The sequence below is a fragment of the Mangifera indica genome, chromosome 13 (assembly GCF_011075055.1).
Source record: "Mangifera indica cultivar Alphonso chromosome 13, CATAS_Mindica_2.1, whole genome shotgun sequence".
Lineage (NCBI taxonomy): Eukaryota > Viridiplantae > Streptophyta > Magnoliopsida > Sapindales > Anacardiaceae > Mangifera > Mangifera indica.
The window spans coordinates 14,434,380-14,451,902 of NC_058149.1; the positions used below are offsets into that span (position 1 = coordinate 14,434,380).

The 17,523-nt window shown below is 30.3% G+C and overlaps 2 protein-coding genes and 1 long non-coding RNA gene across 4 annotated transcripts; 1 reads left to right on the forward strand and 2 right to left on the reverse strand.

Annotated features, from left to right (window-relative positions):
* Positions 1-19: 19 nt before the first annotated feature.
* LOC123193886 lies at positions 20-3,781 on the forward strand. Of its 2 annotated transcripts, none has more exons than XR_006497164.1 (4): positions 20-132; positions 234-293; positions 1,483-1,589; positions 2,952-3,037. It is a non-coding gene; the product is annotated as an uncharacterized LOC123193886 (long non-coding RNA). The 2 variants fall into 2 exon arrangements; XR_006497163.1 differs by having other exon boundaries at positions 21-132; positions 1,483-1,540; positions 2,952-3,781.
* Positions 2,702-11,024, reverse strand: LOC123193884 (glutamate receptor 2.8-like). Its single transcript, XM_044606960.1, has 5 exons — positions 10,739-11,024; positions 5,359-6,689; positions 4,558-4,870; positions 4,066-4,472; positions 2,702-3,483 (listed from the first exon to the last, which is right to left on the reverse strand). The coding sequence occupies exons 1-5, from the start codon at positions 10,998-11,000 to the stop codon at positions 2,932-2,934; spliced, it is 2,865 nt and encodes a 954-aa protein (XP_044462895.1). The 5' UTR covers positions 11,001-11,024; the 3' UTR covers positions 2,702-2,931.
* Positions 11,025-14,421: 3,397 nt separating this feature from the next.
* On the reverse strand, positions 14,422-16,956 carry LOC123193885 (transcription initiation factor TFIID subunit 10). The gene is made up of 6 exons (XM_044606961.1): positions 16,797-16,956; positions 16,643-16,707; positions 16,006-16,068; positions 15,578-15,635; positions 15,450-15,500; positions 14,422-14,741 (listed from the first exon to the last, which is right to left on the reverse strand). The coding sequence occupies exons 1-6, from the start codon at positions 16,890-16,892 to the stop codon at positions 14,661-14,663; spliced, it is 414 nt and encodes a 137-aa protein (XP_044462896.1). The 5' UTR covers positions 16,893-16,956; the 3' UTR covers positions 14,422-14,660.
* Between the last annotated feature and the right edge of the window lie 567 nt (positions 16,957-17,523).

The following is a 17,523-nucleotide window of genomic DNA, read 5'->3' on the forward strand; positions in this document are numbered from 1 at the left end:
GAATCACAGAAGCAGAGGCGAGAAAAGAGAGAAAGAATAGGAGAGAAAGGAAGAGAAGAGAACAAAAAAAAAAAAAAAAAGAAAGAAGAAGAGAAGAAAGCAAAGAAAGAATTTATAGGAAAAAGACATAGGGTATTCCATTTCATTCAATTTAAATTCTAGGGCTAAGCTCATTGTTCAAAATTGGGAATTTCCAAAATTCTAACTATATTACTTCAAATTGGTTTAAATAGGTGAGGAAGGAGGAAGATTCATCAGGAATTCCTGCACCGACTTTGGGTCTACTCAAATCTGTGAGTTGGATACAGAATTTTTAATTATAGCTTTTACTTTAAGCAAAATTTATAGTCTTTATTTTAAATACTTGACAAATGATATGATATATTTTATAAAAATCTCCTTACAAACGATAGAACTTTCATGTTGGTTAATTCAATTATGGTATGACTATAATTTCTGAATTATTAAGTTAATAATGTTTTGTATAGCCGTAGCGCTCAAAGAGATTTAATTTAGCTGTACAGGTGATTGAAATTGTTAAGCATTAATTGATTTAACGTTTTGTGTAGCCATAGAGCTCAAAGAGATTCAATTAAGCTCTACAGGTGATTGAAATTGTTAAGTGTTAATTGATTTAACGTTTTGTGTAGCCGTAGAGCTCAAAGAGATTCAATTCAGCTTTAGAGATGATGGAAATTGTTAAGTGTTAATTGATTTGATGTTTTGTGTCGTCGTAGAGCTCAAAGAGATTTAATTTAGCTTTACAAGTGATTGAAATTGTTAAGTGTTAATTTATTCGATGTTTTGTGTAACTGTAGAGCTTAAAATTATTTAATTCAATTCTTGAGGTGATTTAAATTGTTTAGTGTAAATTGACTTGATGTTGTGTATGGTTGTAGAGTTGAAAGATATTTAATTCAGTTCTATGGGAAAACCAAAATGGCTTAATGTTATTTAATTTGATGTTTTGTGAGGTTGTAGAGTTGAATGGGATTTAAATTCAGTTTATGGATGATTGAAACTTGTTGAATAACTCATTATTGATGTGTGTGTAGCCGAAGAATGGAAAGAAATTTTAATTCAGTAACGAGTATGATTGTATAGTTGACTATTGCTTAGTTTGGTGTTATAAGTGACAATAGAGTTGAACGTAGAAATTTGGTGTGGTGGTTGCCTTATGACAATTATTCTAAATTTTATTATTGAGTTATTATATTATGAATATGGTACTAAAAGATAGTATCATTGAGATATTCTTTGCTAATGCATATCATGTGACAATTACTTTGCGTATACAGTAATTTATGTCAGGTATGACAAATTTTATTTGCTCTGCCTGTATTGTAATTTACACTAGGTATGACAAATTTCAATTGCTCTACTTGTGTAGTATTTTATGTTAGGTATAATAAATTCCAGTTGTTCTGTTTGTGCAATATTTTATGTTAGGTATGACATATTTTAATTATTTTGTTTGTGCAGTATTTCACGTGAAGTATGACAGATTTTTAAATGCTCTGCTCAAATAAGATTATGTCGGGTATGGTAGTTCTTCCTTACTCTACCTATATAGAGGGAATATCCACCAGGTATAACAAAATTTCTCCTTAAGAATATTGGTAGTGGTGTACAGTTCAAGATATTGTTTGGTGAGAGCTTCAAAAATAAATGAATAAATTGCTAATAATCAGAGCTTTAGTAGGTGTCTTATTTTTCAAATGTCTATATGGATCCTCTGAGAAAGTTATGTAAATGTTGAAAGGTCGGAGGCTTAACTAAAATTTAACCTCAAGATTTTGAAATGGAAATCAGGATGTTTTGTATGTAATTATGTTAAGGTAGGAGGCTTAGATATGATATTATAATAAAGTGTTATATATATGCAGATGTTGTAGAATATTTTGAACAGTTTTATAGGATGCATCTTGGCCACTTAAGTCCCATAAGAGTATTAGGATATTATAAGATTAGTTGGTCAGTATGGGTCTTGTCATCGTAAGCCAACAGTCCAAAAATGCTCAGTTGGGCATCGTCAAGGCCTGGATTTTCCTGCTGGAACTTTCTTTTCCATCGAATTCAAACACTCTCAAGGCCTTCGTTTTTGGAACGCAAGGCCTTAAACCCGACACGCCTTGCATTGACTCAATCACAGGAGGCTGCAAGGAGCTCAACAATTCAGTCAATCCGGCAGTGATGATCCAAACGTACCCTTCATTCATCATTCCATTCTCCTTTGCTTGAGCAAAAAGCCTAGAGCCAAGAAGGGAGCATGTGCACAATGAAGACTCTAGTTTGCATTGTCATTAGCTTGTAAAGCTCTTCGACAATTTGGTCGTCGGAAGCCACTGGAGAAATGACACTTCTGTTAGGGACGCGCGTGTTAATGGCTTCCAATGGATCAGTTAAATAAGGTATAATGCCTTCACCAAACTGATTTCCCACATAAATGGGCACAGCTTCTCTCCAACCAAAGACTTGAATAATGGAAGTTATGGCACCGACTTGAGAGGAGTCATTTGCCACGGCCGGAAGAAATATGGACTTCTGAGAGAAGTGAGAGGAACGGCTTGTTGCAGAAAAAGGGATAATGGGCACTTGAGATTCATTTCCAAGTTCAATAACAAAGTTGGTTTCCATGGAATTCTCTGGTCCTATTATGGCTTGCACTTACACATTCTTTATCAAGTCTAGAGCTGTAAAATAAGCAGAAGGTTTCTCTTCAATTGAATTTATACCATATAAACATTTTTATTACACGGATTTTAAGCAAAAAATTTTACTGACTTACTAGTTTTATCGGCCAGACTGGACTGAACAAAGATTAGAAGTAGATTTCTGTAATCAAGGACCTAATCAAGGTCGTAGTCTATGGACTACCGAAATTAATATATTGGAATGTCAAAATCAATTTAATCAGTCTACGATCCGCAATTAGTTGTGTTCTTCTGCAGGGACAATATCTTGAGCTGCGTGATCACTTGGATTAAGATTTGGATTTCCATGCTCAGTTGAAGGTGTTCTTTGTTCTCCATCGAAAGCAAAATTCTGATCTGTGTGCTGTGAAAAGCTTGAGGGACTTGCTGGGTAGCGATTGCATGGAGAAGGTATAGTACTAGTAGCAGCCCCCGAACTATGGTGGGCTTGAATGCCAGTTTTTGCTTTGAAAGTATGTGAAGTGAGGTCCCTTGAAACAAAGATTCTAAACAAAGTACGAATGGGATCCGATTCTTTCAAGACTTCCCTGTGCTCGTGAAGGAAAATGGCCATGGAAATGATGAGAGTCAAGATTGAAGCTATGCCAGCGATGAGAAACAGCCCCCAGAAACTGTTAAGGCCAAGGCGTGAAGAAACTACGATGCTGGGGTCCGGGCAGCTGTACTTCTTGAACCATGCATCTTCAATCTTCTTCATTTTTTCTCCCTCGGTCACATTCAAGATCGCCCTGGAAACGTCTGGGACTAGAGGAGAACCAAGCGGGAAGGCCTGCAACACAACAAATGAAAAGAGAGCTACATGAGAAGTAGGGCAAAGTAGGAGTAGTGCTGGACGTGAAAGTGCAGTTTGGTTCAAATTCGTTTAGTTTGAATTTAAACTGAATTTGAGTTAAAACGCTTGATTTCTTTTGAAATTGAATCAAATTTGAGTTAGAGAGATTTTGACTTAGTTTGGCTCGTGAGTTAAGTAGATGGTTTAATTCAGTTCAAACCCTTTGCTTGTAATTTAATTTGAATTATGTTAAACAAATGTTAAATGACATGGTTTTACCCATTATTTGATTAAACAACATTTTTTTATCAATAAGTTATAAATTTGAACCATTAATCTGAACAACAAATCCAATTTATGGTTTTGAACTATTAAATAAAACTAATTTTGAATTAAACTTGAACTAAATAATTTTTATTTGAACCAAACTTTAACCATCTATTAATTTTGACTTAACCGGTTTGAATTAAATTATTTTTTATTTGAATCAAACTCGAGTTTAAAAATATTTTGACTCAACTCAGTTCGTAACCACCACTAATTAATAGGCGAGAAACGGATAGAGTTTAGAGAACTTACAAAGCCAAAACCAGCTGTCTTAAATGTTCTGTCAACCATGGAGTATTTGGAGCAATATTTTCCCAGAAGCACTTTAATGTATGGGACTTCTTCAAAAGCAGCAGCTATGCTGCCATTTGCAGTTCCGTTCTGAAAAAGGGCGTCACATTCTTCTATTGAATTATAAACCAGTAGATTTTCGTCCTTAAAACCTAATTGTTTCACGATCCCCAGAACGAAAGAACCCTTTGGATACCCAACATTTAACCCTCTCTTTATCAACTCCGCTACATCACTGACAGTTGGCTGGAGCCTTTGCACTGTGAGGAGTGATGTCAAGCTAGCTGTGTAGCTTTGTGTGAGTATGAGGACTACAAAGCACCATACAATCAACACAAACCGAGCCATGTTGCTATACACCTGCTCGCCTGCAGACGCCATTCAAGATAATAAAAGAACAGCATCAATGTAGAGAATTGCCTTGCAGCTAAAATGGTGAAAGAAATTACGTACGTTGTGCAAAAACCATGGTGGAGAAGGAGAACCAGAAGCTTGTTCCAACTTGATGCTCAGGTGGGCCGCGAAAATCTTCATTGATTCTGTGCTCAAGGACCCAGATGACGAATCCAATGAAAAGGAAAAAACAAGCAGTTGTAACCCAAAGGTCCCATGACAAGGGCTTCAGGAACACCCATGGACTTTTGTTGTTGTCATCTATGATTGGCACAATCATTGATACTCCAGATTCGGTATATGGTAATGTGAAGTCCACATATTGTGATCTGTTGGCCACAATTGTAATATCTCCGACCACAGCATCAAATTTCTGTTCATAGCCACAAAAAAGGAATCAAATGAGTCATCCAATCCACTATCCAAGTCAATTCACTCCTAATGTCTAGCATTATGGTCAAATAGGCTGACTCATTGTCAATATACACAAGCTTGTATGATAGTTTAGAAGTTCATAAACTATTTAATTAATCTTATCTTATCATTCTCAAACGATATAAGATATATATACATCCTAGTATCTCTTACATGTTTTGTCGATATGAAATTTGTCTAGATGTTTCATAATATTGTTGCACTCAATAATGAACATATAATTCTTTAATAAAACTATATTCACCAAGTTTTGAATATTCAAATGGGTTATTTATCATATGATTACATGATGATATATAATTTTGCCCAATTGAATGCTCAAAACTGGGTGTACATAGTTATGTGCTCCAAATTCTTTGTGTTGTTATATGAAGTCTTTTAATTACAAATAAAAACTATGAAGCTAGGAAGGATAAGTGCTTTTACCCCAAGCTTGACTTGATAGATCATATCATCATAGGAGCCGGCGCTAGAGCCATCAGGCAGTGCAAAGGGAATGAACTCATGACCGATAGCATATGGCAATGCTTGCATTACAGCATTGAAGACATCAATGCAGTAACCAGTGACTTTTGTTGTCTTAGTACTTGGATCTGTTGTGACTGTTACAAAGTCACTGTAATGATTCTTCACCGGCACTCCTATGCGCAATTTCTTCCCATTAGTTGGAATTTCCCAGCCCTTTGGAAGAGATGTAGAGTCTCCTGGCCAAATAATAGCTCCCAGCTGAGATTTTGAAGTAGAATTTGTACTTGTTGAATTCAACTTCTTCATTAGTCCACCCCCTGGAGTCCAAATTCCAATCCCTCTTGCTCCATCGCCATTCACATTGACTATCTGAAAAGCTAACGTCTGCAACTGTCCATCAACAAACATGTAATCTCCAGTAAGACCTCTGTATCTTGTTGCTGATAATGATTCAAGGAGCTTTGGACCATTCTTGGAGACGCCAATTGCTTCAAGGTCTGTTGCATTGGCCAAAACATGTGTGTTATCGAAGCCAAAGCTTGTAGTACCAGCTTTCTCAACTGCCATGGCTAGTGCCATTGTAGCATCGTAAGCCAACAGTCCAAAAATGCTCAGTTGGGCATCAACAAGGCCTGGATTTTCCTGCTGGAATTTTCTCCTCCATCGAATACGAAAACTGTCCAGCGCTTTAGTTTTTGGAACATAAGGCCTTACCCCCAACACGCCTTGCATTGACTCAATCACAGAAGGCTGCAAGGAGCTCAAAAGATCAGTCAGTCCATCAGTAATGATCCAAACGTAGCCTTCATTCATCATTCCAATCTCTTTTGCTTTAGTAAAAAGCCTAGAGCCAAGAGAAGGGAGCATGTGCACAATGAAGACTCTAGTTTGCATGGTCATTAACTTGTAAAGCTCTTCAACAATCTGGTCGTCGGAATCCACCGGAGAAATAACACTTCTGTAAGGGACGCGTGTGCTAATGGCTTCCAATGCATCAGTTAAATAAGGTATAATGCCTTCACCAAACTCATTGTCCACGTAAATAGGCACAGCTTCTCTCCAACCAAAGACTTGTATAATGGAGGTTATGGCACCAACTTGAGAAGAGTCATTCGGCCTAGCCTGGAAGAAATATGGACTTCTGAGGGAAGTAAGAGAAGGGCTTGTTGCAGAAAAATGGATAATGGGCACTTGAGATTTATTTCCAAGTTCAATAACGAAGTTGGTTTCCATGGAATTCTCTGGTCCTATTATGGCTTGCACTTCCGCATTCTTTATCAAGTCTAGAGCTGATAAATTAGCAAAAGGGTTCTCTCCAATTAAATTTCTAATTTATAAACATGTATTTACACCAATTTCAAACAATTCCTTTAACAAACTTTAATGTGTTATGATATGGTTGGATAATTTTAAATTAAAAATTAAGTAACTTTTAATCACATTGATTTGTTAATCTTTATGCTTTATCATTTTATGATTAATGAGTTATTGGCAAGCCATTTGTCCAAATCACTTTAATTTGTTCTGATAATTAAGCTTAACTGCTTCTTATAAAGTGGCTAAACTCTTTATAATTTTGAGACAAACAAAGTAATAAGTTCAGACAAAACACAATCGTTCAATGAGTTGATTTTAATCAAACTGTAACCAAAAGAAAGCAATAAAATAAATAGTCATACATTAAAAAGAAAAAAATACATATGCATGACTTAGTTCATTTAAAATTAAGTTACACCCAACTAGACCTGGCAATTTATATTACCATATTGTATTCGTATTGTGTCAATTTAGATTTTGTGTTAAAAACTTTTAACTCTAACTTGATCTGATTTAGAATTGTGTCAAAATTTTTTAACCCAAGCCCAGCTCTTTAATATTCAAATTGATCCAATCCGACCTAAATTTTCTTGAAATTATCTATTATTTGCACTCTCTAAAATATTTTTTATCATTTTAATTTTTTCATCAAATTATCTCAACTACTATTAATAAAACATATAATATAACATTTTGTCTTATTGACAAATAGTTTAAAAATTTATATACTAAAACTTTTAAAATATGTCAATAACTTAACTAATTAAATAAAATTCTTGTTATTTAATAATAAAATAAAATATTCAAATAAAAATAAAAATAATATAAATAATTATAATCATAGAAAAATACAACTATATACAATTTGTAAATATTTAAAATTTTTACTATAAAGATACAATATGTAATTATAATATGAGTAAGACCTCTAAAATACATCTATAGTTTTACTTACCAAATTAAATTCTTATTAATTAATAATAAAATAAAATATTTATATAAAAATAAATAATAATATGCATAATTATAATTATATAAAGATAAAACTATATGCAATCTATAAAGATTTCAACTGTTGTTGATATTGTTTTTCAAAATGTCTATAATTTATTTCTAACAAAATCTATTAAAGTAACATTTATCTAAAATATTCGAGTCAATTTGTGTCATGTCGAATGCTTTTGTATAAATTCTAATATTATCCGATTTAATTTTGAGTTATGTCGGGATGATCCAAAATAAATTTTGTGTCAAAAAATTCAATTCTAACCTAATATTTTTTTATATTATGTTTTATCGAATTAACAAGTCATATTACTAAACACTATTTGGAATTCTTTTCTTTCAAGAAAATCCTAAAATTGCTAGAATAGAATAAGTCCAAAACTCCAATTAGTGTCTATCTAGAGATGACAATTTTGACTCAAATTTAAGGGTTTAACCCTCTTTGACCTTAATGAAAAGTGGATTTTTCAATAAAAATAAAGGAGACAAAAAAAAACCCTATAATAAAAAACGAGGATATATGTGTGTCTTTTTTGTCTCTTCCTATTACTGCCCCTCCCCTTTCCCTATCTCTATCATCATCCCCATCTCCATCTATGTTCTTTTATATTAATATATTTACTTAAAATATTAACATATCTTTATAACTTTATATTATTTATATTTTTTTGGTTTATTTAGGTTTTTATTATACATATTAAAGTAGTTAATATATAATAGTTATGATGTTTAAAATAGCGTGAATATGTCAAGGGGTGTTTGGTTAAAGGAGATTAAAAATTATTTTGATAATCGATCTTTTATTACTTACATTATTTTGTTTGATTTATAATTAATAAAATATTTTAGTAATTTTTTATTAACAAAAGTGATATAATAAGTAATATAAGGGGTAATCTGATTATCACCTCCATCTTAAGTATTAAAACATTATCAAGATACTGTTGATTTTATTATGACCATGTCCTTATTTATTAATTTTTTAAAGACAAAAATAATCTTATTTTCAATTAATATAACAAATAATATAAAAAAATTTAGAATAATTATACCTAAGGACATTTAAATAAAATAATAATATTAGTATTTTTTTTATTACCTTAATTAAATATAATAATTATTTATACCTACTAATTTTTTTCAAATTTTATCAAATATAGTAATAATTTATATCCAATAATTATTAAAATAATTTATTTTTAAGATAATTTTTTAATTTTGATAATAAAATATTCTCAAAATCAAACACCCGTATAACTATTTGTGGCCAACTCTTACATTATTATTATTCTATTATGTTTTCCAATGGTCAACTATATATGTTGTTTAATCAGTATTACGTTGCCTTCGTTATTTTTCTTCTGAAAATCTAATTCTGGGTTTGGCTTCTGATGGCTTTCTAGAATCGACGAAATACTAACAATAAATACCAAACTCTATACATAATTTAATTGGTTATATTAATTTTCATTCTTCAAAATGTACTATTTCTCTGAACAAAGCTTCACAAGGTAGTTGATTACGCGGTTTTGTCTCCAAAGGAGTCAACGTGCTTGTTTGTTGGAAGGGTGTAAATGCAAGGAGTTTGAGAGTCCACGCATTGGGTTTGTAGTTATGAAATTAGACTACAAAGTGAATGAATATTATTAATGAATTATTATATAATTTATAGTATTATAGTATAATTTGGAAATAAAAACTAATTTTACGAAAATAATACATATCAAATCAAAGTTATATCAAATCAGAATTAAATTAAATTAGAATCAGAATGAATCAAATCAATCAAAATCAGATCTAATCAAAATCTAACCAAATAAGAAAGTAAATTTTTTTTAACACTCTTTTGTAATTGCAACGATAACTCTAGAAGTTGCAATTGAAAACACAAGGAAAAAAATGCTCATGAGATAATCCCTTGATAAAGATATCAATACGCTGAGAAATGGTAGGGATATGTCAGAGTTGAATGGCCTTACGAGAAAGTACAGAAGGATGTTTACCGCTTTAATACCATGTAAGAGTTACGAAATTGAGTTATAAACTGAATGAATATTATTGATAAACTATTGTATAATTTATAGTATTACAGTGTAATCTGGAAAGGAAATATAATCTTATGATATTAAATCAGATTTGGATCAAATCAAATCAATTAGAACCGAACCGAATGGAAAAGTAAATATTACTTAACAAGGTCATGGATACTAGAAAAAATCATAAAGAAGAGTATGTGAGTGTGTGTAACACTTCTAAAAAATCCTATGTCCACAAAACATAGGAGAGATTTAAGATGTTAATACGAAACTCAATAGACATGTCCCGTAAAAACATTAGAGATACTTAGGTATGTTTGTGTATCATGCTATAGCAAAAATGAAAAAAAAAAAAAAAACTAATGTTTTTAAAACTGAGTTAGTGATCGAACCAGTTATCTCACTAGTTCATGGTTCAACTAGTTTAATCAAATAATTGATCGGTTCAACTTATTATCAAATTATAATGAATAGATTTTACTTAAAAATTTGTTAAAAATCAAATCAGTCAAGATACTCACACCTATGGAGATTAAAATATATCATTTTTAAAAAGTAATAATTATTCATTTGATTTCAATGAAACAATTAAAATAAAAAAGTTTTAATCTCATGATACATAAAAAATATAATTCTGTAAATTATTATTTATAGAAGACATTTTAATGGATATATGATACTTTTTTCTTTTTTATTTTATTTTTGAACTTATTTTCCCTTACAAATCTTTAGAAATTTATCTAATCTAATAAAAAATAATCTAATTATTTAAAAATAATTAAAATTTCAAAAAACATTCAAAATTTGGTCAAATTAGTTTTGACCAATTCATACGGTGAAACTCAATTTGACCAAGTGAATTAAAAATCTGTTTTTTAATAATAACTGAATCCTACTTAGGACTGATTTCTGATTTAACTAATTGAAATCATTGAAAAAAACAACCACAGAAAGAGAGAGGGAGGTGTAGTTTTACGTACCAGCAGCGGCTGTACCAATAACGTCCCCCTTGGAGTGTCTGGTGTTTAAGATGAGCCTGGTTTTGCAGTGAGAGTTGGTGGCATAAAAGTCTGAAAGCGCCATGTTGATGCAGCTCAAACTCATCATCCCAAATTCTCTATCTAGGTTGAGAATCACACCCACATTAATGGGGACCGTACTGTTTTGTGACATGGCTGTGTCTGTGACTAATACACAGAGAAACAAAGAGAAAGGAACAAGATTGCTTTTTCTGTGTCTCATATTTGAAGCCTTGACACTGTGGGTTTGGATAGGCAATTCGTGGCTTAACTTGTTTGTATATATAGGAAGAAATAAGGTACAATGTAATTTGAAAAGTATGCATGTGTTAGCTGGAGAAGTGATCCTCTTTGACTTTTCAATAAAAATCCATAAGTTTAGTATTATGCAATTTTATTAATTTATACTATTTGATAATTATATATATATATTTATATATGTATATAATACTAATCAAATAATCCAAACAATTTGGGATTACAGCGTTGTATTTATTTTATCATACTAAATATATTTTATATATATCTTTTGCATTACATGTTAAAAATCTTATCTTATGCTATAACTAAGTTCAAGTAATATTTAAAGTATAAGTATATATGAATTGGAATTCAATCACTACATAATAATATATAATATAAATTGGTTTTTATTTTATAATAAAAAGAAAAAAACTAAAGAAACAGTGAATAAATTTCTTGTTTTATATTATTATTTGAGCCACAAATGACCGTTGTGATGTTATTAATGTTATAAATATAGATGATAAGTTTTTTATTCAACAGAGATCACAATACAAAGGCTAAATGTATTATAAATATGTATTAGGGTTAGATTTAAATTAAATTGAACTTAAACTCAAATTCAAACTTGATTTGATTTGTATATAATAGAATTTGAATAATAATATATTTTATTAATATAAATATTAAAATTTATTTTATGTTATCCTAATTTTGATCCTTAGATTTCATTTTTGGGTCCGTAGAACGAAGAGAACTACACTGTTATATCGTGCACGGGGAGGACAAAATGTAGCAATAATTTTCTAAATTGAAATGCCAAATTTTAGAAAATTTGACTGCAGGAAAATGTCGTGCCCCTATTTTGTCAACTCAGAAGAATTTGACTCAAAAGAAGCAACCCCAATGTTTGACATTTATAATTTTTTCAAATCTAAGGATTTAAAAAGGGGGATTACTTTTCAAAATTAGAAAAATTGAAGTTATAATAAAATTATCAGTTTTTAAAATTTAAAAAAATTATAAAATTATAATTTTTTAATATATTTAATAAAATAATAATTTTATTCTTAATTATAATAAAAATTTAAAGAAAAATAGATAATAAAAAATTATTTAAATTTTTTTAAATTTAATAAATATAAATTTGAGATTTTACTATATGTAAATAAAAATAAGTCTTCTGAGCTTCCCTATTTAGGGCGTCATGACGTTAATTATACTCATCTATCAGTAGGCCGGGAATTTTCTTATATATTAATATAAACATTTATTGTCTCTTAGAATTTTGTACATGTGTTTTCGCTGTCAAGAAAGTTGAGTAGGCAAAGAGAAGACTGAAAGCAAGAAGTTGGATTATAAGTTTTTGAGTTATTCAACTAGTAGTAGTGGGGCTACTAACATCGTAAGCCAGAAGAATTTACTAATAACGTGGAGCTCGGGATTGAGAGTTGGAAGTCTCAACACTTGCTGTGAAATTCGAATTAGAATTTATAAATTCGAATTTAAATTAAAATTCTGTAGTTAAGCCGTGGAATTTTTTTTTTCTTCTATATTTATTTTTTAGGATAATTCTTACTTTATTGATGGCATCTTCTTTTTCAATCTTATCATTTATTATTCAAACAATCTAAGTTAAATTTTAAAGCTCATTGCTCTAAAATTAATGTGATTTTGAGTTAACTCTTGAGTCGATTCGCATCCACCTCTCTCGGATTTGGACTTGGGACATATACATAATTGCATGGATGGGATCTCATGATATAGTAGTTTCTTCAATGAATAATATCAAAACAATATTATACTTATTTATTTTTTAATATACAAATATATATATATATACACACACACACACACATCATGTAACTAAATATTACTTTATATTTAATTCAAAATTATCTAATAACTTAATAATATATATTAAACATATATCTATTTGTATATACATAATATTATTGATAATATTAATGCATAAGTGTAATAATTATAAGAGAAATATTATAGGTATAATTTTATACACAAATTATGATATGTTATTATATAATTAGATAATTAATAATTAAAAATAAAATAATATTCAATTACATAATAATATATTATTATTTATGTATAAAGTTAAACACAAAAATTGTGCATCTTGTTTTATTGTAATTATGATGCAAGAATTTAAAACCATGTTGTGTAAAGAAAGAAACTATAGAAGTAGAGGAATATCTAATCTCATGGTATTAAAAATTGAATTAGAACAATTAATCCGATCGGTTAGACCATCACCTATAAACAAAAATAGTTTTGGTTCATTTAAAAATTGTTTTTAAAGTTAGACGAATCGGCCCCGTCACCCACTAACAAAAACAGTTTCAATTCGTTTAAAAATCTCTTTGAGAATTGAATTAAACGATTTAAACTATTAGACAGAGTAAAAACTTGGTTTAACCGAGTCAACGTAAAAAGTATTTAAACCTAATATCTCATCTATCAATTTTAAGCATTAACACCATAAAACTAAGATTATTTTTATATTAATATACTCTAAATTATATATTTAATGATAAATCATACAAAATTATTTTATATATTATTTTTAAATAGTTAACTAATCTGACCATCAATTAGACCAAATTGCTCTCTCTTGCTAGTAGGTTGATGTTTCAAAAACATTGGTTTCAAGTTCATAAATGACGAGTTAGTGTATATATTATTCCATGGATTTTGTATAAGTTAGGCTATTAAGGAAATCAAGTTGAGTGAATGATAAAATTGAGTGACAATATCAAGTTGGAGATTATTAATTTTGTGTTAATTATTTTACTTACTCAAAAAGCCTTGGGTAAATGCTAAATGGCTTCTAATCCAAACCTTAAACATCACATCATTTAACTACTAGTTTGGAGATATGGATTTGGAATTCAGTCTCTAGACCCAGTTTAAAATTCAACCCGTCAAACAAGAAAGTGAAATTAGAAATTCAACTTTTTTTTTTATCTGGACAGAGGATTGATCCAGTCAGGAGGGACTACCAATTTGACAAGCAATCAAACCGGAGATAAGTTGAATAAGCATTAAACCAATATTCAATGAAACAGGATTTCGGTGTGATGGTATGTGATGCATTCTCAATTCAAACAATTGCAAAATTATACACTTAATACTATTGGCCCGTACTGGACGGGACAAAGATAAGAAGTAAATTTCTATATTCAAGGATTCAATCAAGGTCATAGTCTATGAACTGCTGGAATTAATATATTGGAATGTCAATTCAATTTAATCAGTCTAAGATCCGTAATTGGTTGGAAATTGTACCAAGTTTGACGATTAAGGCATGTTTGAAGGGTCAAACGGTTTTGTATAAGACAAACTTTGCTCTATAGGTCGCTGAGAAACATAAAGAAAAGGTGAAAGCCTAAAAGGATCATATTGTTACATCAAATATAATTGTCATTCGATTGGAAATCAATTACTCTTCCAGATGAAACCTGAACCAAATGTACAAGATTTCTAGTTAACTACTGGACTAAAAATTGATTGTTTCCTCAGATTACAAACAATACGCAGAAGGGTTATATGCCGGTGGTGGCAGCGGCAATGTTATAAGCACAATACATATAAAGACCCTGTTTTGTAAGTTCAGCTTCCTTCATTCATCTCTTGAAGCAGGATCCATCCCAGTTGATGGGCTATCAGCAAAATACTCCTGGTGCTTCACGTTGACGCCATGCTGCTCATTCAATCATAACAATGCAATCACAATGCAAGCATAAGCAAATGAATCATGTATTTAAAATAAATGGTCTCTCAATATCTTAACTAGACATCAGGGCATTTAGAGCAATTGCGTATACTCTCACCCTGACCATGACATTAATTTACACCCATTCACAACTAAACTGTATTACAATCTTATCTTCCAGCTTAAAGAAGATTAAGCATGCCCAAGACCAATTGATAACATATGTAACATGCATAAACATTCAAATATTGATTCTTTCAAGTCCATAGATCTGCCTCATAGTCAAAATTAAAGGTGATATCAAAGGAAAAAATAAAAGCTATGCTAAATTTGGTTCCACTCAAATATCATTTTTGCAACTTAACTTATCGCACAAGTAGTACAAACATTATATTTATATGTTCATCATAAAAAAATGACAAAAGGCCAATCAATGGTATAATTTGATTTTACATTAAGTGTCATACGATCATCTCATGTGAATGAAGAATTTCTTGAAGAAACAAACACTTTTACTATTTCTCACTTCTCCAAAAATCTCAACAAGTCATACAAATATTATGTAACGTGTTAAAAGTTAAATTGCAGAGTTTGAAATAATTCCACACTTCAAGTTATGAAAAATATAACTACAATGAGACTAGCAAAAAAGGATGACTCCCAAATAAAATCGATATGAAACATTTTAATGATTACCTCACGTAGTGCCTTTGAAAGATCTTCCATTGTCAAGATTAAGCGCTTATCCTGTTCCAACAAAAAAAATTTAGACAAGTGAAAAACAATCAGTATTTTCTTAAAATATAAAGCAAAAGATGGAGCACCTTCTGTTGCTTATCCCTTTTGTCCTTGACAACTGCCGCCTGCCTTGCCTTGCATTGCCTACATCAGGTAGCAAAACTAGGTTATAAATATTCCACCACAAATTCCAAGCTAACACAAACTAACAATATAACCACTACAAATCAAAATCTTAAAATAGTTTATAGGAAGATTTACTAGCTAAATTGGAAAATGTTTGGATGTAATTAAAAAAATGCGAGATCCCAGTTGAAAAAAAAATCAAAATTATTTCAACCCTGAGATTTTGTGGATGTTATAATGTGCTGCAAATGCTGTACTACAAGTTTTAACAACTTCAATGCAAGTTCATTATACAACCATAGCTTTCACGCACATTCATCCAACTCATAAAAAAGCCTTGGAATTAAGGTCAAAGCAAGAACATAAAGAGAAAAAGTTAATAGCATACTGAAGGGCATCATTTGCAACTTCCGAAACAAACTTCTGTGTGGCAACTGCTACCAGCCTAATTCTGAAAGAAATAAGATATGAAATTAGTTTAACTTGACAATATATGATAATCAAAGGAAAAGGGCAAACAAATAAGCTGGAGTTTTAGAACCAAGATTTGAGCTAAACAAACAGTTAAGCATCAAAAGCATAGTTTTCTCAGAACTTTCACATAAAGTCCTCACTTATATGAGCTAAGTCCTTCAAAGTAGAAAAAAAACCAACTATACACCTACAAGAAGAACAAAACTTTCAGCTTTACTGAAATTTTGCTTCCTTCAAAAATATATAAAGATGGTTTCGTACATTCAAAAGAAAAAAATCCAACACCATACGTTACATCAGGATAAGAACACGATGGGTTCAAACACGGGTATAAACATTGACCTAGCATATTTCGAATTAGAGATGAAACATGTGCACTGCATTTGAAGCCTGTATATAGTATTTTTTATAGCCAAGTCTGCGCTTTCCTCGAGCTCTTAATTCAGAATTCAACAACACCCACTTAAAAACAAGGATCGGAAGAAGAACTATTTGAAAACCCAGGAACCAAATTCACGTTTAAAATTGAAAAGAATAAAAGGAATACCTACAATCTAACATCGGGACATTGAAAGCCGCTCTTTGCTAAGTAATGCTCCACCAATTCATCAGGTATCTGTCAAACAAAGAGAATAAGAAACTGAAACGGAGACAAATCAGTAAATAAAAAGAAAACCCAAAAAGGAAAAAGAAATAGAAAATTACAGTGGGAGTGTAATCCATTAGAGAAGCAAGGAACTCGGTGAGAGCGGCATCGTCGTCGTGGCGTCCGTCGCTCGATTGCTGGTGGTTTTGATTCATGCTTCCTTTTCTTTTACTTTCTAGCCCTCCCCTTTCCAAAACTAACCGCAACCTTCTAGGTCTATTTATGCTGATTTTTTTTAATATTAAATAAAAATAATGATAAATATTATTTATAAAAATAATATTATACTTACTTTAAATATACAAATAAATATATATATTTATATATATTATTATATAATTAGATATTAAATTATTTAATCACATAATAATATATATAAATATTTACATATTTATATTTTTAAAAAATATTTATATAATTTTATTATATTTTTAAATATTTATAATAATAAACTGAGATATTTGTAACTTCTATCAAAATAAATTATTAAAAATTTTATTAAGCTAAATTTTTCATTTAATATGACCCCAAAATCATTATTTATGGATGTTTTAAAAACTCTAACTAAATCAATCAATCAAATCAATTCGATTGGGGATTTGATACTCAATCTAAGCTAAAATAATATTAAAATTTAAGTTGTTATCAGATGAGATTAATTAACAATTAAAATTGATGAATTACAGGAAAACTGTGATTTTACCACCGAATTAATCCAATTTAAACATTTATAGTTGGTTATATATTCTATTCTAATTTGATTTATTAAGTGATTAATTCAGACTA